The sequence below is a fragment of the Streptopelia decaocto genome (assembly GCF_964273445.1).
Source record: "Streptopelia decaocto genome assembly, chromosome: 6".
NCBI lineage: Eukaryota > Metazoa > Chordata > Aves > Columbiformes > Columbidae > Streptopelia > Streptopelia decaocto.
In genome coordinates, this window is record NC_138660.1 from 31,121,724 (window position 1) to 31,148,851 (window position 27,128).

A 27,128-nucleotide genomic window follows, 5' to 3' on the forward strand; every position below is an offset into this window, starting at 1 on the left:
ACTTTTACTAATAAATACACAGTGTGATTATTTGCTGTAATACAGTTATTTGTAGTGTGTGTGTATTTTTAATAGTACAGCATGGAATTTATTTTTTTTTATCACATTGAGATATTCACAAACCAACTGCACAAAGTTAAAAATAAAGATGATACCCAGCTTCTCGGTATCTTGATAAAATTTCCTTCTGGCTTGTATTACCAGAGTGATAATTTCAGAGGAAGAACATCTTCTGTAACTTGCGATCACAGTATCTGTCAAATGGTAGGAAATGAAGACAACTGCTAGACAGTGTCAGATTTATTAACAGCTCTAAGAAAACCAAAATTAATGCATTTTCCCATCTCTGATGGGTTGAAATGTCCATGTGCCGTACTTATCTTAATGGACAAGTGAGGGAAGTAGCACTCATCAATTAAGTCTCTCGTTAAGCTGACTACAGCTTAATCTGGAGCACATGCGGATGCAAAAACCCTACTAGAGCAGCCTATGGAACTGGGATGTGCTTATATGGGCAGCCAGTAAATGGGTTGGGGAAGATGGTATCTTTGGCTGCAAGGTAGGAAGGGAGAGGCTTCCGAACATCAGGATGAGAACAGGGAATGGAGCAAGGAAGAACAGACACGCAAGGACTTTTGAGATGTGTCTCTGAACACAGAAGTTGAAACCATGAGAGTCATTCTGTAGACAGAGATGGGCTTGAACCAGAAGACTTGCTAGAGATAGTCTTGCTGTTCCAAATGCGATATGCCAGGATATGATTGTGTGTGATTTGAAGATTCCATTACTTTGGTGGTGGTTTTGTTTAATTTAACATCTTTTCAAAACAATTACTGAAAAAGGAGTAGTGCTTACTGCCCTCAATCTTAAAGACCTGAAATTCAGCCCTGACTTCTCCAGGTGGAAAAGTTGGAGTCATTTCAGAGCTGTGGTGGAGCTGCAGTCATAGGAACAAGGAGCTAGAAAACCTGTGCGTATCTGGAAGTCCAGGAGCTCCCATTGACCGCAGAATAAAAAGCAGTAAAGTTACACTGTGAGCTTCAGGCCCCTGAACTCAGAAATATTTCTCTGAAACGCAGCTCGGCTTATAAAACATTTAATTCTGTTGATGTGGAGGTTGCGATGAAAGCCGGTTGAAGGAACGCGCGGTCCCCACTGTTTGCGAACGCGAACACAAGTGTGCGGAGGATCCCGGCTGCGTGGGGAGAGGTGCCCGCGCTGGAACGCGAGGCCTCAAAGGCGGCAGAACTTTGCAAAACCCATCAACGGCTCCAGCATCTGGCAGGGTTTCTGTTGAGCAATAACCACAAGCTAAATTTGCCATATATAATTCCTGAGAGAAGCCGGTGGTAACTGATGTTTTGACTTTTGAGCGTGTTCCTGTGAAACTGCTCAGATCTCAGTTGTAGTTTGGAAATACTGCCCTACCAGAGAACCAAAATGAATTTACCTTCAGGTTGTCCCTGTGGTAAGATTATCATAAAATTTTTAGCCCCTTGCACTACTACGGTGTAGAAAATGTCATTAAGCCTGTTTCCCTTGCACATCTGTTAAATGCTTCATGTGTCATTTTAGTATATATTCAGAAGAAGTGAACTTTGGATCATTGTATTAGAACATTTTGAAGAGTGCGTATGCATTATACTCCCCTCGTGTTGCAAGAGACATTCAAACACACTCAATGGTGCTTTCATTTTGCTGTGCATTGCACTCACAGCTAGTGAAACACATTAGAAATAATTACTTTTGTTGTCTTTGCTTTTCTTTAGCTTGTAGCTGGAACTTTAAATGCTTCCCTTATACGGCTTACATGCTTCACCTTGCGTGTGCCAGTGGCTTAATAAGAACATGTGCTGTCTTTCTGTAGCAAATCTGATGATATTTCTATGCACGTATATTTAGTTGTACATATAAATAGAATCCAGGCACTGTTAGATGCGTCTGAAAGTGTACGTCACATTGAAATGGTAACATATGAGGTTTTCTGCAGTTCCATTTATGAACTATCAAGTTAAAAACGAAGCTGCGGAGTAGCCAGAAAACTTGTTATTTCTGCAGCCAAAAGCATATGCTTGTACAGCCTAACCCAACTAGGTCTCTGCTATATTCTTAGAATGGTCAGTATTTCGTGTGTTGTATCATTGTCTGCAAGTTGCTTTTTCATCACAGTTGGGCTTTCACACAGCAGAATGTAGGAGAGCATTGCTCCAGATGTCTGGCTCCTTTCACCCATTTTGTTGCTGTCTACAGCAAAATTTGAGTTGTAGCTCTACAGTGCAAATTCCCTTTGAATCTTTGGATGCCCTTAAACAGTGTAGCACTGGAATATGTGTAAATGTCTACGAAGTGCGGTGATTGGAGTGGCTGGTTTAAGAGGAGCTATAAAACGGTTCCAGCTGGAGTGCATTCTTGAGGTAAGCTCGAAATACACTCCAAATCGTCAGCACACTACTCAGGGAAAAACAGAAGAAACAAATCATCCTTGGTGTGCTTTGCTTCCTTTAACGCACATAAGGATAGTGTAAATAGAAGCCAGTCAATTTTCAACAGTTTGTGTAAAATTGTCCCTAGTTTTGCTTCCGTACTTCAGCCTTTGTGAATCAATGCATCACACCGGGTTGTAAGTATACCTGCGTGTATTTCTATGGACATAACGCCATCTGTGTTTCAATAAGTATTGTGTATCTGTCCATTAATATTTATATGGAACGGAGAGCTTTGGTTCTTGCAATTTTTAATAAACATTGATGGTGTTACTAGTTTATACAGAGCACTCAATATGCTCCATCAAAATGGCAGCTCTAATTAGGTTCCTTGAATTAGCTAATGGATTTTGAGAAAGATAGCTTACAAAGCTCTTACAGCTGTCCAAGATATTCCTGCCATGGCAGAGAGACAAAAGGCCGCTGGAAGCTACAGACTTTAAAGCTTTAGAAATGCAGCTGACAGTTAAAAAAGATAAATTACATTTGTATTTTTTTCCCGTAAAAGTCTTAATGTTGGATTAATGTTGTCCTCGTAGTGACCATTCATTAAAAACACCCGGAAAAGCCAACTTTATAGTAAGGATGCATTTTGGCTATGAGATCTATGCTTTTCCCTAATGCTTTGCACATGGTTTAAATGAGTTCATTTTTTTTTTAATGTAAGTTATGTCTGTAGCAGGATTACAGTTGCAGGGACGTTTTGTTTAATTGAGGTTGAGATTTCTACCTAGGCCAGATATTATAAAAACAAACAGAGGATTAGTTGCTGCCACTCTGGCGGTGGCATAGACCTGCCTGTGTGTAACAACAAGCAGGATATAGTCTCTGGTGTGAAACTTGGAGAGGTAATTTCTGGGAGAGAACGGATAGTTACTCCACTACTTTGTAGTTTTCAACAAAATCTGTTTTAGAAATGGGCAGCAGCAGCATCTACTGTGAGCGAATTCTTAGCTCTTCAATTCTTCCCTCACAAGGGAGCGCAGAAATTAAGACTGCGGTGAATTGTCATCTCCTCTCCCTCCTGCCTTTGCTTTGTGTGTGCTAAAGGGGATTCCTGAGGGACTCTTGAGTGGCTAATTCATTGGAAGTCTGTAAAGTACTTATTACTTCAGCTTTAGCGATAAGTTTAATAAACTGCAGTGCAAAAAGCAATAGTCTGCGAGTGAAAAAAACTAGTAGGCAGGTGTGATAGCCATTAAGAAATAGAGCTGCGTTTCCATGCAAGACTTTAGCATTCAGCGCTTGCTGTGCTGGATTCTTGGAGCTGCTGCAAATGGAGTTTGGAGGGCGGAAAATCTGCTCCGTGTTGATGTGACCTATCTGTTGTAAATATGCCAGCTGCTTTACATCAGGAAAGTAAAATACCCCCTCCCAAGCTGTGTTGTAATACAAGGTGCCAAAAAAGGCAATTTAAGTACTTTGCTGTGTAAATCCAGAAGAAATTACCTTGGAGAGAAGGTACACCTCACACGTGACTTCTGCATGATGGATAAAAGGCATAATTGATATCATCTTCGGTGAAGAAACCAGAAACTGTTGCATTGTCTAGAGGCTACTGAAAACACCGGGAAAATCTGCTTTTCATTATTTTCATTATGTATTGTTTATAGAGAGTTTGGTTGTTGTCAGCAGCTGAGTCCCTGATCTCCCGGCTTTCCTGGCCCATCAGAGACGCTCTGGGATCAACAAGACAGCCGTAAACTGGTCACATGCCAGAAATAGCCGCTGCCATTAACCAGCCTGAACTGTAAGGTGTCTTTTTATTATTATTATTAAAAATCTGCTGATTGCCTCCTTTGATGAGGCACAATACATTGAGCAGGAAAAAAAAAGGAGGGAAAAAAATGCCCTGTCTTTGAAGTAAAGACAACAAGCTGGCTACAAGCAAGAAAATGTCCCCTTTTTTCTTTCCTTCCTGCTTGATTGCAAATAACCTGTTTCTGTTAAAGCAGCACATACCATGTCTGCTTTTATGGTGAGTTTAAACCTCAGTGTTTCTGTAAAACAACAAATTAAGCTGTAACTCCCATCATTTCTGGCCAGCTCTAGTCAACTCTAAGTTTTAAAGGCAAGTACTGGGGATGAGAAGTGGCCTGGATCGAAAAGATGATGCTCATCTGACTGTCAAGGGCATCTGCCATGGCAAACAGGAGGAGGTGTTGTATGTCATGTGAAAGGAGGGAAACATAAAAGGATGGTTTATGTCAAGCCACTGATAGGTATTCTATAAACAGTTTGGAGAAACTGAAAGTGATACAAATCTGTTGGTCTCAGTCTTCAAATCGTTCTTTTGAGGGTTCTGTAAACACATTATGAGCTATTTGGGGAAAGAAAAGGTTAATGACACTGCTAATTCATATCATGCAAGGTTATCTTTCCTTCTTTCTTCCTAATGAGTCTGCAGGAACCTCAGAATATCATCTCTTCCCTTTCCACTAGGCTCCTAATGTCAAGAGGTCAGTAGTGATGTTACGGGGTCAGTAAGACTCGATTTACATCCAGACAAATGGTGGTCGTGCCGCCTGTGACCTTTTGGACAGAAGTGGTTGTGCTGCTTTCATGTCAGCCTGAAGAATTGAAAGGTGGCAGCCGATGTTCCACTGAAGCACCGTTACCGCTTTTTTAAATATTGTAAAGCAGATTAAGACTTGGGGACTTAAGTATACAAGTTCAAATAAACTCAAATAAGCATAAATAGCTTCTTCAGTATAGTTTGTTTTCCTGCAGTTTATGATTCTTGACGTTATGTGTATTTCTGTGCAAAATTTCTGTCCTGTCTAAATGGAACTGGGCTCAAATTCTTCCAGCCACTTCAGATTTCCAGATCAAGTGTTCTAATGGGGCCCCTCTCCATTGATACAGATGGTAATTGTGTATCCATAGGGTATATTCCTGCCCAGAGCAAGAAAAGCAAGTGTGCAGAAACCGGTAAAACTATTTGCATGGTTCCAGCAGCTGAAAGACCTGGTTCTTAAGCTGGGTCCTCAGCAAGGGGTGTGTGTAGATCCCAGCCTGGCTCTGGCTGAGCATCAAGGGTGATTTCTGAGCCTGCAAGGCAGGATCAGTGATGTCAACCAGGTGTTTCTGGCAAGTCTTTCATTCCAATATCATTCATTTACTCGAGTGCCTATGCAAACAACAACTATCTTCCTTTCTCTTGGTGGTTGACAAAGATGAAAGCTGAAATATTGTAGAATTATGTTCTTATCATTGATATTCTTTTTATCACTTCCCATCATTCTTTTTATTCCCTCTTGCTATTGAGGTTGCAGAAATATTTTCATAAGCAATGCAATATTTGAGGGTACAAAGACAAGGGCTGGAACTGAAAGAGTAACGTAGTCAAATATTTATTTGTTATAACTTCAAAATGAAAGTTTTATCCTAAGTAAAAGATAACTCTTACATGCCCTATTGGACTCCCTTATACAGTGTATCTTTGCAAACCACTGTGTTCATTCAGTATATAAAATCAGTTCTGTTTTGGATCAGGTTGTGAATGGAAGATTGCCCATTCTTTTGAGTCTATGAATCATGTTTTGTCTTGGATTTGTTTGTTAATGGAAAATTCACTAAAAGAACATATATCTATTTTTTTCAGCTTGGAAGTGCCAGTTGTTTGTTCAGAGGCTGACAGTCAGCTGGGTGAAATGAGCGTTTGAAAGAAGTGCCTGGCAAAAAAGCCCTCTGCAATATTAATGTGTTTAGGAAAACTACTGGAAACAAAATATTTATTGCCTCTTTAAATGTATGTTTATATGCGGCTTTAAGTGGTTCATCTTTCTCTGTACGTGCAACACTTGTTTTTAATTTGGTATTATCTAGAGAGCTGCAGTAAGAAGTCACTAATTTAAAAAGTGACATTTTTAACCAGGATAAAATCTAGATTAGCAACTTGGAGGAAGAGGAGAGAGGAGATTTTATTGTGCAAAACCCAAGTCATATGTATTAGATACTGATGATGATGTTTGCATTCTCTGAAAATAGAAGTCATCTGTCACATTGGGTATATAATGTTATTGCTATGGTGCTTGTTCATCTGTCTTTTTAGAGATGATGGGATGAAATTTCACAGTCGTATTTTACATAATGTTAGAGATAGCTTGAAGCTAAGTCTGTGCCCAATTATGGTTTCCCTTTTGCTTTGGGAAGCCTGTTCTGGCTGCATCGGTTGAGCAGCTGTTTTGCAGCAGGTCCCTTTACAGCCGCGGTGGACAAGGTGGACCCTGTGAGGTGCCTCCGATGGACTCAGACACAAGGCAGAACATGGTGATCTCTCATGGTCGGTTGTCTGGCTGGTAGGACACAGCAGCGTGGGGTAGAACGATTGCTCAGACTTCTTTTTAATCTTTCTCCCAGTCCAAAAGAAAGCTTTGATTTGTAAGTAGTCTATATAGCAAAACTATAGAATGGCTGACATGCATGTGCTTTTTCCTCTTTTGAATGTTCATATAAGACTTTTCTTTCTCTATTTGCCAAAAAAAAAAATCCTGGCAGTGTATGCAGCTTATTCTAAGAACTGTTGAACTTACTCCTAAGATTGTTTGTGGCTTGAGATTTTGGACAGATTTTGTTACCGTGGTTTGAAATGAGCCTCTGAGTCTTTGCTAAGCTCTTCATGAAGTTTCTCAGAGATTTTTTTTCCCCTACCTAGTCAATATTTAAAGACTTCCCCAGAAAGCTTCAGGTTCAATCCCAATATCAGCTGCTTCTGAATCAGTCTCTTTACATGTAGCACAGTTGGAGGAAATCATTCTGAAATCAATTGCAAAATGCAGAGTGGACGGTTCTCTTACAGCCTTGTGACAACGGAGGAGTCCATGGGTAGAATTTAATGTTAGAGCCTGGGCTGATGCGGTGTTGGAGGGGAGTATCAAATGTGCAGTTGCACGGTTGTCTGAGTTACGTATAGCACAGGGATACATGTCAAAGTGAGTTGTGCGCGAAACTGTAGATATGAAGAGGACTGTAATATTTATATCTCCTCAAGGAGGAAACGCTACATTAAATGTAAAGTTACTGTAAAAGACATCTGACCGCTTTACTTACTGGGCTTGGTGAAAAGCTTCAGTGAGTCCCCTTAATATAAATTGGCTTTGATTGGGTTATTGTTTTTATATTTCTTCTGTAATTTCAGGTTTCTTTTCAGTATAAATAGTCGTGTATCCGAAACATTTAGAGCTGGTATTCATCTGCTGTTTCCCTGTCTGAGAACTGCTATCTGATCAAACCAATATTTTTTAATTATGTATTTATAGGCAGATGGGAGAACAGTTTACAGTCAATGTATGATCTTCTCTGCAGATCTTGGAAAATTGTGTTGTGTTTTTTTTTTTAATATTGCCTTATCAGTTTCTTTTTTTTTATTACTGATGACTTCATTCTGTTTGAATTCAATGCTTCAGTTTCTTTGGGGTAAACTAATAGATTATGTATGCGATATTTGCACAGTGCTGATTGAATTCATCTGGTGAGTTTGAATGTGGTTCATATATTCACATAATTGTCAGGAGCCAACTTGAAATTCAGAACTGTTTCATGAGCATTGCACAGGGCATCATATTCATCTCACATTACTCAGGAGTGGGTAAAACTTTCATGGTAAACTAGAATGCAGCTCTTTCAGAAGCAAATGTCTTTTAAATTTGTGCCTATAAACAGTGATGGAAGGGAAAAAAGAAAAAAAAAAGCTGTGGAGCTTTAACCATTTCCTGAAAAAATGAGGCTTATGTACAAACCCATCCTCTTCCAACCTATTCCCCCCACCTTTCCAACAAGTTCTGAACCTGCTGGCCATTTTTGACCAGACTTGACAGGTGATTCAATGTTCAAAAGATACAGGATCACTAAGTTGCATGAAAATAAATGCTGGAGAGGCCCCGAGGAATGTCCTTGCTGGGGAGAAACGCTGCAGTATGAGCTCAGTCCCATTATCGGACACCAGAGAACCCACGGGAGAGAGCACAGGAACCAGACTGCTCCGCACTGCTGATTTCCACAGAGATGATGCTCGTGTTTTCACACTAATCCAGATGGACGGCTTCCCATGTGCTGCTGTCTCTCATTCAAACGCTCCTGCTCGTTCTCATGGTTAGGGTTTGTGCTTTAATACAGCATGGCAGAGGTTTGCCAAGGAAAAAGCTGTGGGGCCTGGTTCTTTAATATATATAATCAGCTTGATCTCTGCAGCACCTACTTGCTGGCTGGCTGGGTTTGAGCAGAAGAACGTTCACCTACAGAAGGTGTGCAGTGAATGGAGCACTCTGCCTCTTAGAATATATCCATGGTGTTTTCACATTACCTCTTTAGCCACAATAGTTGGAGGTAGAAGGTGGGTTACGTGGCATTAGGAAACCGGTGGCTGGTGCTGCTGCAGTTCGCGGGGAGCCCTGATGGGCTGGAATCAATCCAGACCCATTTGCCTGTCTGTATTTCAGTGGTTCCCTCTCTTAGCCAGTGCTGCTTTGGGTAATGATGTTGGCAAAGCAACAGGGACAGCGCTTTGGGCCTTATCTGTATGTTAGCAGCCCTAATTAAATGCTTTATCTGTACTCACAAGTCAAGTCAGGGGATTTCACGGGTATTGTGTTGCTCATGAGCTGTGGACCGAGCTTCACTGTTGGAAGTGATAGCCCCCATTAGCTAGTCCTCAATTGCAGTGTTTTGCAAACTGGAGATGGTTCTCCACTATTTGTCAAGAATTCATGCAAGGAACAGAGGCATTTATCTGGAAGGAATCAAGGGGGAAAGGGAATATAATTTTCTTTTTTATTCCTCAATAGTCCACAGAGTTTGTGCAGGCTTTCTGCACTGTCTTGGCAGATCATGAGAAAAATAATGTGTATACTCTGGAAAAGTTTGGTGAGTCAGCCAGAGAAGCTTGAAACCTCTGAAACTTAATAGAATAAAGGAGCTGGATCACTTAGGATCCAGGGAAGGCAAGTAATTTAAGTGTTTGAATTTTCATGGAAACATAGTGATGCTGCAAGGAAACATTTGCAACCCTGGCTGCACATGCAGTTGCATTTGCACCCCATGTGGAATTTCCCTTCATTGATAATTAATTTCCAACCAATCTAGATTGCTGTTAGATACTAGAAACTACTTACTATTGAACTGATAGATTTATGTCCAGTCTTCTGTATTTGCTTTCCAAATTCAGTTTGCTGTGTAAATCCTATAAAAGGCTTCCCTAGATTCTGGCTTACTCATAGTGGAGTGCAGTGTGACAAGATGCTCCGCGGAGTTTGTACTCTCATGAATTAATATATATATCTCTATAACCCGTTGTTGGTGAGGCAGAGTTAAGGTTGTGGATTAAGAGAATATATGATGATGTGCTGCAATAACAATGGTCTGAGTTTAGGAAAGGCCACAAACAAACGCTATTACAGTTCCCTATGAATGCCAGTAAATGCTACTGAGCCTTACAGTCAGTATTCACCCCAGGGCTGGAAAAAGCTGCAGGAAAACTTTGAATGTATTAGTTTTAAATGTGGCTATTTTTTTTTAATTCTTAAGCATTTTCAGGATTTTTTTTTTTAATGCTTCCAGAGTTGCACAAGTCCAGCTGTAAGGTTTTGGAAGACTCAGCAAAGACAGGCATGCGTTTAACTTGATAAACTAAGCAACTCCACTAGCTTTACCACGGCAGTTTGCAGAGTATGCACTTCAGCATACGAGTGAGTCTTCGTGGATTACTAAATGGATTACTGTTTAATTACTACTTTAAAAAACTGGTGTCAAGATTTGATGGTGTGCTTTCCCATCTGTCTCGCCTCCCCTCTATTTTCATGCCTGATGTTTTCCTTCTTTGTGTAATTGGGAGGGAGGTGTTTTTTTGAGAGGTAAAACTTCTTTCTGTGCTTCTCTGTGACTATAGTTTATTCTTTACCTTGAACAAATGTAATTTTAGGGAAATTCCACATCTAACGTGGGAGCAAAAGGAAGCCTTTTTCTGGCAGCTTATCATCATCATTATTGTTATTAAAATATGATAGCCATTTATAGCTGTTCATAGGAATGTTAAAAGTTTCCTTGTGCTCCCCCATCTGTCAGCATCCATCTGTTGGCTCTTGTCTTGTACTCGAATTGGTGAGTTCTTTAGACAGGGACAGCCTTTTTTCAAAATGGGGATCAAGTTCACATTCAGCAGCTTTATAAGAAAGCAAAAATCAGGGTGATATGGGCCACTGGGCATTATGTGAGTCAGGAGAATGAAACGTTCCTAATCCATTTGTCTCAGGTGCGGCAATTCTGTTTGTGCGCTCATGTGGGTACCTGGTGTTAGATGTGTGTGTACACGGGTTTTATTTGGCATTTTTTGTTTTTCCCAGTGGCTGCACAGGTGGTGGGAATGCGGATCGTATCCAGAAGTTACGGAAGGAGTACCATCAGGCCAGGCGAGAGGGCTTACCCTTCTATGAGGATGACGAAGGAAGAACACAGCCGGCTGATTATGACCAGCGTTGGGTAGGTTCCACAACGCGATGCAAAGTGCTTTTGCAGCGTTCAGGTTTATCAGAAGATGCTGGTTTGTTTGCGTTTTCCAGAAATCCCGTGTCAGTTTAACATGAATTTGGGGGTGTGTAGAAATTGAGAAATCCTTAATGCCAGCCCACCGAAGAAAACATGCGTAACGTGAAAACGTGGCTAAAATAACTCGTCTGTTTGCTGTGTCTGATTTAGGTCGAGGTTTCCTCTCTTTAGGCTCAAGATATGCAGTCATTGCCAAATTTTGTCACATGTGGTAGCGTCAAGGCTTTATTTATGGTGCTCTGGCAGTTCATCCCGATTCCCTGGGTTAACAAGAATGATAGAAGAGCAAACTCTCCCCGTGCTTAGCTGCAAAGTGAGAGGGGGCAAACAGAATATCTGCTCCTGCCCTTCCTTCTGCACACTGGACAGTAGCAATCTGGTCACCATACACCCTCAGTAGCTTTTATAAAGTGAAAAATTGAATAATTCACTCCTTTACCATCAAAAGATCTTAAAATATTCTACCAACACTATAAAACTGTTACAGACCTACTGTATTCCCTGCTTTACATCCAAGAGTCACACTACACAGAGACATATTATCTACCCCACTACTGAAGAGTAATCTAGAGAACCAGAGATTAAATCAAGAGTGCAGGATTTTTGAATGTGTTAAATAGATGCAACAGCTATAGACTGTGGGATCACAACCGTGGTACTCAAGAGCTCCACCTGAGCGGGTTTCAGAGTCGGACCCTGTCTCTTTAGAAGCAATTATAATCAACTAGCATTAAAAAATGTAACTTTGATCAGATGCAGTTTATGCTAAATTTGAAATTTGAGTTTAAAAAGAGACAGAATTATGTTAAAATCTTAAGAATCTAAATACAGCTGAAGTCTGAACTAACATTGTTGGTTTTAAAGTCCTCCAAACTATCTGTGTGAATGCTAAAGTGAAATCTTCAATTATGTGGTTGTAGTCTAAAAAAGTCCTCTGCGAGACTAGACTGTATTGCAATCACAGAGAGACAGTGTTAAAAGGGGTGCTTTACATAAATTATCATATATATTTGTTCACTACCCCAAAAAATGGTGTTGTATGTATTATTCTAGTTCAGTTACCAAAAGTGTCACCTTCAGCAAAATAATTCTTTCCTTAAAGCAGTTGACTTTAATCTGCTGCCTTAAATTTTCTGACCCAAATTTGGGAATCTTTGTAACTGCCATTCTTCTTCTCAATAGCTTCTCAGTGAACTGAAACAAGAACATGCATCAAATATATCTTTCTATTGAAATTATATGGCGTGTCCTGACAGAAGCCCCAGAGTGGGCCAGTGGTACCTCTTCAGCAGCCCGAGGTTTTCTACTTCTTATCTGAAACTGATAAAGCTTTATTAATCCTCAGAGGAGGCTGAGATTGATGGTCCAGTGTAGTTTCCTAAGATGCACAAAGGTTTCTTCTAGGTAATCCTTTTTAAGCCTTTCCTATTAGGTATAATGCCCAGAGATTACTGATTTCCAAAGCTTTGCTTTTCCTGTGAGGCAGGTTGTACTTAATCAGAGCATCTGAAAGGGAGCTTTAAGTATCTCAATCTTGAACTGATGAATAGTAGTGGCACCGGGATTGTTTCTCTTTGTCCTTCCAATGCAGAATATTTTTTAATGGTTTTTTGTGGCGAGGAATGGTGGTCTATTCAGAAATCACAGTTCACCTTGAGGGCTTTAATACTCTGAATCTTGTTGCTGCAACAGTTCCTCTTGTTGAAGTGGTTTACAAATTCCAAAGACTTCTGGTCCCTTCACTGAAACAATATCATCCATTGATCCATCCGGCCTTGTCTTTCAATGGGGAAAACACTGTGACCCCAGCTTGCTCTCATCCGACTCCTGGGTGTAATTTCTACTCCAACATATAGTTTTACCCTTAAAAAAGAAGAAACAAAAATAGAATGGAAATATTAAAAAGAAAACAAATGTCTCAAAGCATCTTGCCAGGAGATATTTTAGAAGCAGTAGTCTTGCCCACCTCGGGCTGCTGACCCTCTGCAGTCCTGTGGTAACACACATTGAACAACAGCTGATTTGTTCCACCTTTACTCATCAGTGAGGAGACGTGCTGGTGACTAATTGCATAATTGTAAATAAATAAAAACTTAATCTCCAGGATGTCAGGTCTTTCTTTAAAAGAGTCAACAGACAGCTGAGGAGGAGGAAACCCTTCTGGTATAAGTTTTCTCCCTTCCCACAGGAGGTTGTGGCACCAGGGAAGCTACAGCTGGAAAAGAGATGCTGGGTCTCCCTATGTATTTTTAATACTCAGTTAGTTCTTTCTGTGCTTTTGTCAGTCAGCTGTTTTACCGAAGCCAGCCTTCCTATAAGATGTCTTGCTAATGTACAGCAGCTGCTGTAATCGCTTCCCACTATCTCATGAAACATGCAGATAAGTTGGGAAATAACAGAGGATAATTTGAGAAGACACTATCCCATCGCAAATCAGCAGCCTCAGAAATGGACCCTGGGTCTCGTCCTCCAAAAAAATATCTGAGAACTCAGGAGGCAAATTTCTATCTGATAAAGCTGACATTGACAAGTGGCCTTTAGCTGACACTGTAATGGGACAGAATTTCTAATAGAAGGGGTATTTCTAACAATCTACTTTTTTCAAAGCGGGATAAATCAAGTTGAAGTGCGGGGCCGGCTGAAAAGCTAGCATTGTGAGGGAAAATGATCTCATGACAGGCAATTGGGATCCATAAATGTTTTAAAAATAAGGTCAAAAATTCATTTTAAATAAGCCTGCTATTCTCTCATCATCCGTTCCTCCCCCCTGCATCCATTTTCCAGTTCTCCTCTGTTCTTCTCATCTGTTGCTGGATTAATTTTTTGCTCTCTTGCGCCTTCGTTCTGCTCCCCCTTCCCCACAGTCTGCTCTTCTTTCTGTAGGTAGCTGAATAATTCAGTTTAGTGTGTCTCCATAAACAGACATATGTATATAGCACTGCCTGTGCTATAGAGCCAGATCCTTTGAAATTATTTTTTCTTTGTGCTTTGGTTTGTTGTTGAATTTTGAATCCTTTGGACTCCTCCCCACCTCTGCCACCTCCCTTTCAGGTTTATAACTAGGATAAATGAAAAGCCAAATTCTGTAGGGCTGATGACAAGGCTTAATGTAAATCTCAGCTGGTTAACCAAAGGACAGGCTGATGGTAAGTGTAAATATTGTCTAGGAAAATGAATGCCTGCTGTTGTCAGTGTAATGTGAGATTACCCTCAAATTTTCTGACAGTGAGGGTGAATTGGGGAGTACCAGCTCAAGACAGAGTTTAGGCGTGTACATACATAGTCACGTCGTAGTGGGACATCAGACAGTCAAAGCAGTGGTGAACATACGCCACACAAACCTAATCCAGGTTTACAGAAAGGCTGAGTATCAGTCAGAACCTGGGAGAACTATGTGAGCAATAAGCTGCAAGAACTAATAACAGATCATGAGAAACCGTGGAGGAGCTGTCAAGACAAAGCCGTGAACTTAGCATCTACACTTGTATTTAGAAGCATTTAAATAATGATGAATTAATCATCTATTTGAGGATTTACTTGGATTGTCTTGCAGGCTTTGTACAAATCCAGTTACTTAAAACATCAATTCTTTCCTTCAAGGTGGCAGTAAATCCTTGAAACTTTATCGTTTTTAATGTACATTCAGGGACTAAATGTAACACGGGCCACATGGCAAATAGTTCTTTACCTGTTCATGACCACATCAGCCTCGCTGTACCGAACCTGATGTTAAGTGGTTCTAAAAGCCATTTTCTTACTTGCAGATCAGATTTGCAAGCTGATAAATAACCTAAAGATACAAGAAAAACCTGTCTGTGAACATTTTGATTGAAACACATCTGTGATGAACTGAGTTTTGTCAGTTCCCAGTTGAGAGTAGGAAAGAAGAATCATGCCTGTCTGTGTGAAAGGCCAAGTACTTTATTGTGTGCCTGGCAGGGCTCCAGGCCTAAAAATCAACCAGAACAAAAAAAGGAGCATTAAGAACTGCATTATTTTTCCATAATGTGTCAAAGGGTTCTACGTTTGCTTCGGGATGAATAAGGAGCTGTTTGTACTTTTCACGATCAATTCATTCCAGGTTCAGGATGTTGCAATGCAAATAAGTTAGGTTCCCAAAACACACAGACGTTTGTGTTGGACCATGGTTAGAAACCAAAATTCCAACTTCTAGAAGAATGGCATTCCTGTCTTCTAGCGCAATGGTAGAAGTTGACAATTTTATGTACTATGTGAAACCATATAGCAGAAACTGCTGTGAATTCCAGACTTTCGGAGCCCACAGACTATTAGTAGAAAACATTTAAATAATTAAAAACCCCACTTAGAGTATAGCTGCTTTGAAAACTATGGATCAGAAGTGTTCATGTATGTTGCTATGATATTCATTAAGAGAGTATGTAAAACATTTTATTGGAAGGTATGATTAACTTACCAATCAAGAACTTTCTGTGGTCACTACGTATCTCAGTATGGTGAGGGTTTCAGGTTGGGGTGTGTTCTTAAGAGCTGTTCAAACTAAGCATGGAGATTTTACAATTTACAGGCTGGCTTTTGGGGATAGGTTTGGAGGAAAATGATTTTGGAGAAATCCCTGCCAAGCCTCATGTGAAAAATAAACTATTCCAAATGGCACATGCAAGGAGAGCCAAATTCAATTCCATTAATACTAGTAATGAAGAATGACTCTTATAACTTGTTTGGAGTCATTCCTACTTACACAAAGGTTGAATTTGGCATAGATTATCTGAACCAGAGTGGAGTCTGAAATGCTCATGTCTTCACGCTAACACTATGTACACACTCTTATTTACCAAGGGAAACAGTTCTGCTGCCATATGTCGTCTTATCAAAGCCCACTGGTGTTGTTTATACCCTACAATATTACAATAATACCAGAAATAGATCATGCCATCTATTCCACAAGGTGCCCCGTCACACAGCTGCTTTTTGTTCTGTTTCAGCATGGAAGAGGTGATTCTGAGGAGGGCAAACATTAAGCTTTTCTCGTACTTCACTTGAATAGTTGAAGGAAATCAGACAAAAATAGCCGGCGCTTCCAGGCTGTGGCCGCCCTCGCAGGTTCCACGTTAACACATGTGCCAGCGGTTGTGTCCCTTGCAGTTAGGAGAGATTCTTCTGATGTTGCCCAAACGGAGAACTTGAGTGGGGCGTCACGGAGATCGTGACAGCTGCCACACATTATGTTGATAGGATATGAAGGGCCCTAGAGGTTTTCTGTTGTATGTATTTCTCCTAATTTGCCAATATGTTTAGGGAGGCAAGCAACAAACCTCGAAGTGGTAATTATATTGATGAGGGGAGTTCATGAACAGGTAATCTGTGTTTAATAGTGTGCTAAACAGTTACTGAATTTGTGCACATAGATGGGGCACAGCTGAATGGGCACAGAAATGGCCTTTTCGGAGCTAGGCTGTAATCTGGCTTCACTGCAGTTCTGAGTGCCACGGTAGCTGGGTCTTTGCAATTTGCTTTGGTTTTGGCAAGCTTATGCCAGTATAGGCTTTAACAGTTTTCTGTCTACTTGTAGGACACTCCATACCTAGGTGACTGTGTGGCCACTTTACCTGAGCATGTGTGCACACTCTGTCCAATCTCCCACCAGCATCATATGAGTAAGGCAGAAGACTGAGATTTTAACATCGAGCCTTCACATGTGGGGTTGCTAAAGCCAATGCTTTGCACTTTGAACCTTCCCTTAGCCTCAGTGATATGTTCTTCTCCATGACAGCTTGGTCCCAACCCCTAGCAAGCCAGTGCCCCACATACCATAGAATCAAATGCAGCTGCTCCTGGGTCTGACTACAAGGGGAGGAACAAAAGTAAGTTTCCCTTTAAAATTGACCTCTTCTTCCTCAGGCCACTAGTAAGAGGCCTGTTTCAGCTTCTGGAAGGGGGCCCCAGTTGCAACAATGCTCATTTTTTAATCACAAGACAAGCCTGTAATGCCATTGAAATTCACGTCTGAAGCTGAGCATGCGCTAAAGTATTTATTAGATCAGGCCTGAAATTGGGCCTCAAAGTTGACCCCTTCTTCGGCACAAGCTTTATTACCGGGTATCTGGTGCATTTATCAAATAGATGCTGACACCACTGACTTCTTTTTGAATTCTCACAGCTTAATCTCTCTGGGTTATGTTCTTGTTCGGTGTGTCGCTGATTAAAAAGAAATCTCTTCCATAAAAAATACTGCTGATCCAAAGAGATGTGCAGCTACCGTTGTCCCAGACAGCACCACGTTTCCTAAAGATGCTGGTCACTGTCCAGCTCTGCCTGCGAGGGATAACATCCCAGTAGAACCAATAGCTGTTTTGACAAAGGACTGCAAAATTTGTCCATTTAACATAATGGAAAGCAGAGTGACCTCGGTGAGGGAAATGGCAATGGCTGCCCAGCGTGTGCAGAACAGGGTCGAGCTTGAAAGAAGCTGGGTCAAGCAATACAAGTGTGTCATTGAGGCTGTTACAGAGTACAGGTCTTTTATTTGTTATAGTTAAATACGTGACAGAAGCCAACTGAAATAATGGACTTTTGATGACTTCTGATTTCTGGATTGAGTTCTTGTGCGTCCGTGCAGCACTTCTCATTATTGCAGCACAAGATCTGAGCTGAAGGCCGTGGGTCTTCTTGAGTTTTTCTGGAGTTTGTCACTGCAAAATGCATCAGCAGAACTGCTTGTTAAATTCCATCCTAGGCGCAGTTTCAGCAGCCAGGGTGTCAGCGCTCTGGCTATATTGTTGTCTTGCAGTTAAAAAACACTAAAAAGTTCAAGATTTCTTCACAGCCAAGGTGTGAAAAGTAATTAGAATGTATCTCTGGGTGCCGGGTATAGGCAATTATCTATGAATTTATAAAGGCTCTACTTTTCACAACAAACAGGCGACATTGTTGTAATTATTTAAAATGAAAGTCACTGACTCAGACACAGAGAGATTGGGCGGATAACTTTATTAGTTCCCAGTCTAAGGTCCGTAGTGCAGATGCTAATCTAATATCAAGACTGCATTAAAATAAAGTACAAAATATGGGAAAAGAGAATTCCATTTACCCTGTAGGTCTGGTGCTGGGCACAAGTTCGGCTTTTCTGCTCAAGGCCAGCTCTTTTCAGCTTTCACCCTCAAGTCTGGCTATTAAAGAACACTTAGAAAAAGGAACGCCGGTGCCTTCTTGCTCAGTACAGGATCTGACTGGAATGCGTTCCTTCTATCAAATCTGCAAAAGTTAGTAATCAATTTCATTTTTGTTTGTGTTTGGTTTTTTAAACCTTCTTTAATGTTCTCGTTTTGTTTAGCACATCGAGTTTGTAAACAGGAATTTCCAAATGCAGGAGCAAATCTGATAAAACGCTGTCACTGCGCAACCTGATCTGAAGGGTTGATTTTGAATTGATTGGTTTTAGCAGTTTTGAGACACTTGCTCTGCAACTATATTAACAGTAAGAAAGCTTTTTCCTCGTCAAATGGCCTGGTTGCTGTGTCATGTTGCCCAATATTAAGTAGAGCCATTCCAGCTCATTTGTATGTCGTAAGTCCTGTCTGACAGGAGATATTGAGTCTTCTGTAGAAGAAGTGTTTATGCTTTGCACCATCAGATATTCCAAGAGAAGTCGGAGTAGCAGGTACCTAGAGGGATGTTATGACTTCGAAGTTACCATATGACTCCAAACATAGTGAGCAGATTGGGATTCTGAGATCTAAAAGTTTCTTGTATCGCAGCAAGTATGGTTATATCAAATTATATTCTATACTTCATAATTTGATGATAATTCCTTCAAGAGAAGGTATAAATTTATAATTTAAATACCTGCCTGTGCCTTCTATCCCTGGTCTGCCATCATCAAAACAAAGTCATTCTGACAATCTAAATTCAATCTTTCCTGTGGAATGATTACAGGGAAATTTATCTAGTGGTACCCACCAGTGGATCAGTATTAACATTTACATTTGCATTTGAAGCTAATTTTTGAAGTATTTCTCTTAATTTGCTAGGAAGATACCTGTCAGGTTAGCAATTAAACTGTAATTTGGTCACTGAGTTGTTTACACGGATTAATAGATCTCTCTCTTACGCATATGCTCCTGGGTTTGAAATAATAGCTATAGTGCGTGGTAGCATGACCCCACTTGAGTTTCACACACACATGCACAAAATCAAATTCCATCACATTTTAATGCAAATTTTACCTTTGCAAATGATGGCCTGAAAAGAATGAGTTTCCATGGTAACCTTAGGGAACACATAACCTGTTTATCATAACTTCTCCATGAAGCAAGACAGGGGGTGGGGAACACGCTTTGATGTCAGCTGTATTTTTCTGTAGACGGTGTTCTGCTGTAGAGAATTTACCGAAATGCTCCTGTACTGTCCTAAATAAACTTTTTTCCCTTTCTCAGAAAGAGAAGCAGTCATATAGAATATAGAATAACACAGGAGGGCCCTACAGTAGGCAGTATTCAAAACCATTGACTGACCTTTCAGCTCCTGTCCATAGTTTGATAACTAGGTCAATGTTTTGAAAGACCGATCACAAATTAACACCTAAAACAGATCACTCCCATCACTTTCTCTCTCCTCGCTTTCCTTCCATGCTTTGCATTTGGCCCTCGGGTATCCCTGCTGCCTTTCAAAGGCACTTTAAGTTTTTCATTTTCTCATTCTTCCACTTCGCTGTTGAAAGTACTGTTTGAAAAATGCCTTGAAATGTCTCTTGCATTGTGGAGCTGCCCCAGAAAAGAATATATTGATTATACTTCACATGCGGTGCTGACTTTCAGAGGGGAGGTGGTGGCTTCTGGAGCTGCCAGTAGCCAGGAGTGAGTTTGATGGCCGTGAGCATCTGCAAGGTTGTGTTTTCCCTGCACAGTAACTCCTGGCTGAAGGAAAGAATGTCTGCAACACTTCTTTAAGGTCATTAGGAGTAAGGAACAGATGTTGAGGTTTTTCAGAATGCTGCTTTGAAGTGCCATTTAGGAGTCAACTGACAAGACTGACCCTATAGGCAGCGATTTTGGGGACTGGAACACAGAGGAACCATTGCCCACAATTGCCCATCTGGTATCCATCTGGTACCAGCAAACAACAGACAGTACCAAATCGCAGAGAAACTGTACCAACTGCTAAATTGGTATCGGCAAGCAAAGAAGGTCACCACCCAGCAGCAATTTCAAGCAGGAGAAACAATATCTGTAACATTTACAGGCTGGTGTCTGTAGATCCAGAGGAACCTGATGCCACAGCATATGGAAAGCAATTCCTCTCTCTAAGCCTGTTTATGCTGATGTTGTTTGCTCAGTATTAATCCAGGTTTGGGATATTATTTTAATTTTGTTTTACTACCCGTATTGAATTTGCAGTGAGGAGAGTTTTTGTCACGATGCCATTGAGAGAGTGCCTGTCTTTAGTGGCATCTGCGTTTAACAGGATTAAGGTGGATTTAATACCCTGCGCTACAGACTAACCATTCAAACTCTAGGAGCAGTGTTCCAGAGAGGTATCAAATCACAATGGAAGGAGTTGCCCTTAACTTTTAACTCCGTGACAATTTACTCTCTGCTGTTTTTCTTTGATGTGAAGTATTCTTGGGGAGATCTGTGGCAGGGGGCTGTTTCCCAATTTTATTGCCTTCTTCCCTTCTTCCCTTTGTTCATTTTCTCCCTTCTTCCTCCTTTTCTTCTCTTGAAGCAGTGTGCCGGTTTGTATAGTAGCTAAGTGTTCAGAATGTAATAATACAACAGTGAGAGATTTACTGCCTCTAGGCGCTACCCCTTCTACTCGGAGGACCTCCAGCAAGGCATGATTTTATAGACAATGAAAGGCTCGCTCTCCCCCGTGAAGCCGCCTGCCCGCAGGAAGCTTTTCACTGTCTATTTCCACTACTTGCTCTGCAATTTAGTTCCATGCCCTGCTATTTCCCCCTTCCCTCCCTCTTTCCTTCCCTGCCATACACATGCATATACCCCCTGCGTACACATTCAGCGCCGACACCAGATGTGGGGAGATAAAGCAAAATAGCGTTATCTCAATCTGTGTGTTAAAAAGCTCAAAAATACCCCGAACAGTTTTGTTTTGCCATTCTCATCATAAATGGAAATATTGATCAGTCTCCTGTTTGCTTTCCAGGTACTGACACTGTCATTTCATTTTCCTTAAAAAGAACACGGGCTCATAGCTGGGCTGCAAAGCGTGGCCATTACACCCTGGCATTGGTGCCAAGAACTCTGCTGACTTAGCTAGAGAAAGATGCTGAAAGCCCCTGACTTTGAGAGAAAATTCAATTCAATTTACTTCATACAGTGTCTCTCATGAAGTATTTCAAAATGCCTTATATCAGGAGATAACATAATGAGAAAATGCTTTCGAGAACTGGGTATTCAGATAGCAAGACAAAATGATACACAACAATGAACTGGAGTAAAAGAAAAGACGACTGTCATTTAAAAGCAGTAATCATCTGGATAAGTAGTCTTGTAAACTAATTACAGTGAGAAGAGAAGCAAAGAATGCAAGATGGGGAGGAACAAGAAGCAGCCAAGTTTCAAACAGGCTAAGGCAGAGGACTGGTTTCAGAATTGCAGATCAACTATAGGAGATGCGCTTTAGAAATGTATACACACATATGTATTATATATGCCGTATGTTGCATAACAAGTGTATCTCAGCGACAAGTTGTTCTTCTCTCTAGTGGCTGGGAGGAGATTAGTTACATTGGCCTGGTTCAGTGGAAGAGCAATTGAAATGCCCCCTTGCAGTTGGAGAGAATGGATGCTGATGGGCGCTGGGGTTTTTTTGGTTTGCTGCTTTTAAGTTTTGCTGTCAGCTCAAGCGCCTCTGTTTGCCTCTATGCTGAGAACAGGTTTGCACGTGAGGGTGTCGCCAATCTGGTCCTCGTTAAAGACAATTAAGAGGTAGAATTAACCAAAACATATTACACGACTAATGGAAAAAGAAGCCACCCACCGAGACGGACACAGGCAGGAAATGATCTCATTTTGCATGGTCACAAGAAACCATAGTCCTGCAGCACCGGGGATCAGGGGATCGCGGAGCTGGGCTTCAGAAAGCAGAATAACATCTTTGTGGGGCTGTGCAAAAACACTTTGCAGTTTTGGCTTCACCTCCGTCTTTGCTGTTTTCTCTCTACTTAGTGTTGCAAGATACAGCAAATGCTGAGAGCTTGTTTTCTACTCAGCTAAAGCAATTGCCATGTTTTTAAACTGTTATGGGAACAGCCTGTTTCCCTTTTAAAGTTCCCATCTGTGTTTGTATTTCCCTCAGTCTATTGCCTTTATAGAGAATTTTCCGCTCTCTCTAAATCTAAACCATTAGTTTTACCTCCTTGAACAAGAGGTAGGGCATTACGGAGTGGGAAAAGTAAATCCTGAGATAATCAGCCCTGCTTAATTCCAGCATGGAGCGCTGCTGCTGTCATCGCTGTTCTGGTCTTCATTGCATGGGGAGAAGGGACAATGACTGTAGGTATGTACATTTATGGGTATGTGTCACGTATGTGTATAGAGACTGACAGAAAGGGAGCAATCCGACTGACCAAGTAGCGTTCTGATTGCACACAGCTGATTTTCTAAGTGAAAATGTTCCAAACTACTCACCGGCAAAACCAAGATCATCAGTGACTCTGGAGTGTGCGCTGATGTTTCTTACGGGGAAGAGATGGTTTGATTACTATCTCTTTTTTCCTTTAGACAAGGATGTTTTTCTCACCCAAGGGAAATGCATTCTAGCAGCGTGAACATAACTATTAATCAACACTTAAGCAATAATCAGTGGATGAAAAATGATGACCAGAAACTGAAAATGTCCTTGCATAGCTACTTTGGCACTTTTCCTTTGAGATCGTGCCCTTGCATTTTAACGTGAACAATTCTTATAAAATTAGTGCTGATATATTCCAAAAGGCGGTGATTTAAAAAGCCAGCACTTATTTTTCACTTAAAAAAAATACTATCAGTGAACGATGCGTTAAGATCCGCATAAGTAATGTCATAAAGCTGCTTCAATAGTGTCTGAGATAGATCCTCAATTGATGTGAATCAGTAATATCTTACAGGGTTACTTCAGAGATGGAGATGCCGAGATCATCATCACTAGAATGCTGTGTTGAAATGCGTGAAGACGTGTTCAGGATGCAGAGATAGGAATGTTTTTCCTGCATATTTTCACCCAAAAAGGAGATACAGCCTCTGAGAGATGCAGGTGTATGTCAGCTTTGGGAATGCCTCCAAGAGGAATCAAATGCTATTGAAAATAAAACAAACCACCCTCATCAGTATTTAGCGTGCTTTCCTGAATCGGGGCCAAGGTACGTGGTGGCACCCAGCAGAAACCCAGGCTGTGAGACTCCGAGAGTGCAGCCAGACCTTTCCTCAGCTCTTCAAGATGTTTTTTGACAAACTTAGTCACAGTTCTAATAGCGTCGAGTGTTCTGTGGAATAATCTCGGAACCAGACTAGTATGAAACGCTTAATGTGCTTAACAAAAAGAAGGCTCGAAGTTGCCTGTGACCGAGCCCGGAAGGCAGAACTTCAAGAGTTTACAAGATCATGACTTGGTGACTAAGGCTGTGAACAGGCACCTGTCGATTCACCTTCCCAAATTATTTATCTTGTATTTTCTGTTGACAAGAAAAGGAAAAAGTTTAAATTAGTTGCCAGACTACCCAAAACAAACTTTGAAAGTATCAGACTGTGATTTGAGAACCTCTAACAATTACACTCCCAAGTTGTCTGTAAAATGGAGTGGAAACAAAAATCTTCTGGGAAGATACAGCTTCCTTTCTTACTCCTGAAAACTGTCCTACAAGCAAGTTTGGAACAGGGCAATTGAAAATGCTTCCTGCAGTGGTGAAGGTGATTTTGAGAGCTGCCACTGAACATCATCTTGGTTTGCCACTGGAACCACTTAGAAAAAGCACCACTAAGAATATCAAAAAGAAGTATTAAAGGTGCTGTCTTCTATCCAGACAATGGTAAAACAGTACCGACGGGCTCATATAACATTAGACTCCTCTTTGAAGACTGCTTCTGTCATTAAAATCAATGCAACTTAATTAAAGCAAATTATAGATAGATACATCTATAAATAAGATATTAAAGTGCGCTGCTGAATATGATAATTGCTGCATATTTAGCAATCAGCGTGTGTGTTCTGCTTTTGCCAGGAGGGATTTCTTTCAGTGGAATCAATGGAGCTTTATTAAAAACCATCCAAATTAGAGGGAGAAATGATGAGTGTTATAATAACGCAAAATAACTGTTTCAACTTTCGTTGCAAAACCAGGAAAGCAAAATACATCCCTCTTTGTGTGTGTAAGGAAAACATCAGGAAAATTCTTTTGAATTGTGGACACTGGTAGAATTTTTAATTTTTACCTTTTGATGCAAAACACAAAAAAGCTGGATGGAGGAAAACATGTTTTCTGTGGAAATGCTGGAGGTCTTGGAGGGCGGGATAATTAGGATATCACAGCAGTAAGGAATTAAGAAGACCCCTTCAATCAACTCCCTCCATTTCACATGGAGCATCCAATTCACTGCCTTATGTAGCCCACCTTTGTTTTAACCGCTAAATAAAGTGTGAGTAAATTGCGGTCTTAAATTTTGCTTGCAGTCCCTCAAACCAGGCAGACTGTTGAAATGCAAAATAAAAATGAAATGGGTGAATTTTGGTGCTTCACCTGTATATGAAACATTGAGACCGGGGTGGGGAGCAAATCCACCGTTACCTCTCTCCGTTTTTCTTCAGTTTTCACTTAATTGAAAACAAAAACCAACTGTGTCTCAGCAGAGGGGAGACCCGAAGGTTAAAGGGCAAATTCCGTTATACCACAGCTCTTTTTGGCATGCTGGATCTCAACCCATGTGATTAGAAACGCTCACAGACAAAAGAAGAGCTTTGAGAACAGAGGTCAAACCAGCATCTGAATCAAGTCCTTTAACAGATGATCACAAGACTATTGAAAAATGTACTAAGCCATGCAGTAGTTCTATGTGCCATGTTTATACACAGACTTTCGGGCAAAAAGCCAGACTGAGTGGTATTTTCAAAGCACTTGGGTGATGGGCGAGCTGTGCAGCCTTCCTGGGATGGCTCCTGTCTTTTTGTGCATATCAAATTCAACGGTAGCATCGCACCATTTTTTATGGGGAGGAAACCACAATGCGCAAGCTCAAGTGATTCGCCTGAGCGTACACAGTCCCAGGACTCCTATCTTCATAAGCTCTTCCTGATCTCCCATAATTTTAAGTAAGTCAGGCATGACTCCGGTGGAGCCAGCAGCACTTTGTACTGGGTTCGCAGGCGTGTAGCTACGATCACATCAGCCCTGATGAAGTTACGCTGTCACTGCTTATCTAGTGAGCAACACACACTCCTCATTTTCCTTCTGATACCTGAAATGTCTGGAGGAAGCTTATTGCTCAGAAGTGGGCAAAACAAAGGGTTAAAAAGAAAAATCAAAAGGGCAAAGGAGACGTTTAGCATACAAGTGAAAAATGAACGAGCCTGACTGCAACGCCCACTGTGTATTATTCCTTTTCAAGAGTGTGAAACTTCTGACTGTGAGCAGTGGTTTTTCTATAGTGAGTTAAGAAGTTTTAAACAAAATTTTGACTCTGCAAAGACGATCGAAGTTTTTCATATGCAGCTCGAAATGAAATACCCCTAGGAGAGGAAAGGGTGCGGGAAGGCTCTCCCCTTGAGCTGCCTGCGAATGCACAAGAAAAAGTTGACACTGGCTTCACGGAGCCTAAACTTCAAAAATGATCACTATCGTTGTTATTGTTCATTCCACAATGGCAGTCCAGCCCCAGACACCTGGATCCATAGGGAAGGGGCAAGGCAGGCTTGCCTGCTCGCTCCAAGGCTTTTCGGCTTTACAAACACCCCAGGAGGACAGCAGCGTAAGGCCAGTGAGAGGGGTGAAATGCAGTATCCCCTGGGAAAAAACATGGCCTTTTGCTCTTTTCTGCACGGTTTTCAAGGTAGTCTCAAGCTTCAGGTGAAAGTCAGTCCTTTTTCTGCTCTTAAATAATTGTTCCTCTGCAGCCCCAGAATTTTCCTGTAGCCATATCATGGACTTATTTCGAGGTACCTCTCTGCAGGTATACTCTGTGTATGCCTTAGAATTTATTTGCAGGTATTTGAGTGGCGTTAAGATATTTGTTTCCGGCTTGATCTGCATGTGCATGTTCACCTTTTTTGTTCTTTCTTTTTGTTTTCCTAGGGAAGTTTTCCTAAGGAGAACTGGCAGGTTAGAGGTATTTGCTGCTAGTATCACCATTGTGTATTAGAAGACTCTTCGAAGTAGCCTGCAGTTAGTGTATTTACCTGGGACTGGCAGGGGTTTAGTTCAAGATGCGGAGGCGTCGAAGGGTTTTATCTGAAGGGACATATTTGTATTGCAGAAATCTTGTTTGCTAATGGACGTTATTAGGTTAAAAAAAAGTACTTGAACAACAAAAATGTTACTAGCTATGTAAAAAAAAGCCTTTCTGACACACTCTTCAGCCTCTCAAAGGCTTTACTCTCTTCTGCTGACCTGATGGTGGTTGTTTTGATTCAGTTTATTAATTTTCCATTCTACAAAGGGCTCGGCCATATGGATACTTCGCAGCGGTTAAGTTTCGTGAGTTGTTTGTTGTTGTTTTTCGATAAAGATAGCATTCCCTTCCCTCAATTTAAGCGTGCTGCTCTTTTAATTGCGCTGATGGGATGATGGCTGTTTCTGTGTTTATCTCTACCCCGTTATTTTTGCATATTCATGTTTTGCTTGTTAGTTGAGGCCGCTCTAGACTAAGAGATTATCTCTTCATAATGATGGCTGTTATTTGAGTTGTTAATTTAAACCCTAAAAATACGGGAGCGTGTTTTGGATCATTCTTTCTGTAGTTCATTACCATACATTTATGAAACACGGATTTCATCTGCCGTCGTGTTCTCTCTTTACTGATTGGGATGTTGGTCTCAAAAGCTCTTTGAGCCGCCTCCAATATGGACTCAGCACCTTCCATCAGCTTCTTATTAAGGTTATTGTTTGCATGGCTAAATATTTAGTGATTATTAAACTCT

General features: G+C 41.0%; 1 protein-coding gene across 2 annotated transcripts in view; it reads left to right on the forward strand.

Annotated features, from left to right (window-relative positions):
• Positions 1 to 27,128, forward strand: part of PARD3B (par-3 family cell polarity regulator beta) — a 358,048-nt gene that overhangs the window by 298,647 nt on the left and 32,273 nt on the right. For both annotated transcript variants that reach the window (XM_082056631.1, XM_082056632.1), the window contains one exon: positions 10,823 to 10,958. In XM_082056631.1, the coding sequence (XP_081912757.1) occupies positions 10,823 to 10,958 (136 nt within the window). The remainder of the gene's footprint in view (positions 1 to 10,822; positions 10,959 to 27,128) is intronic.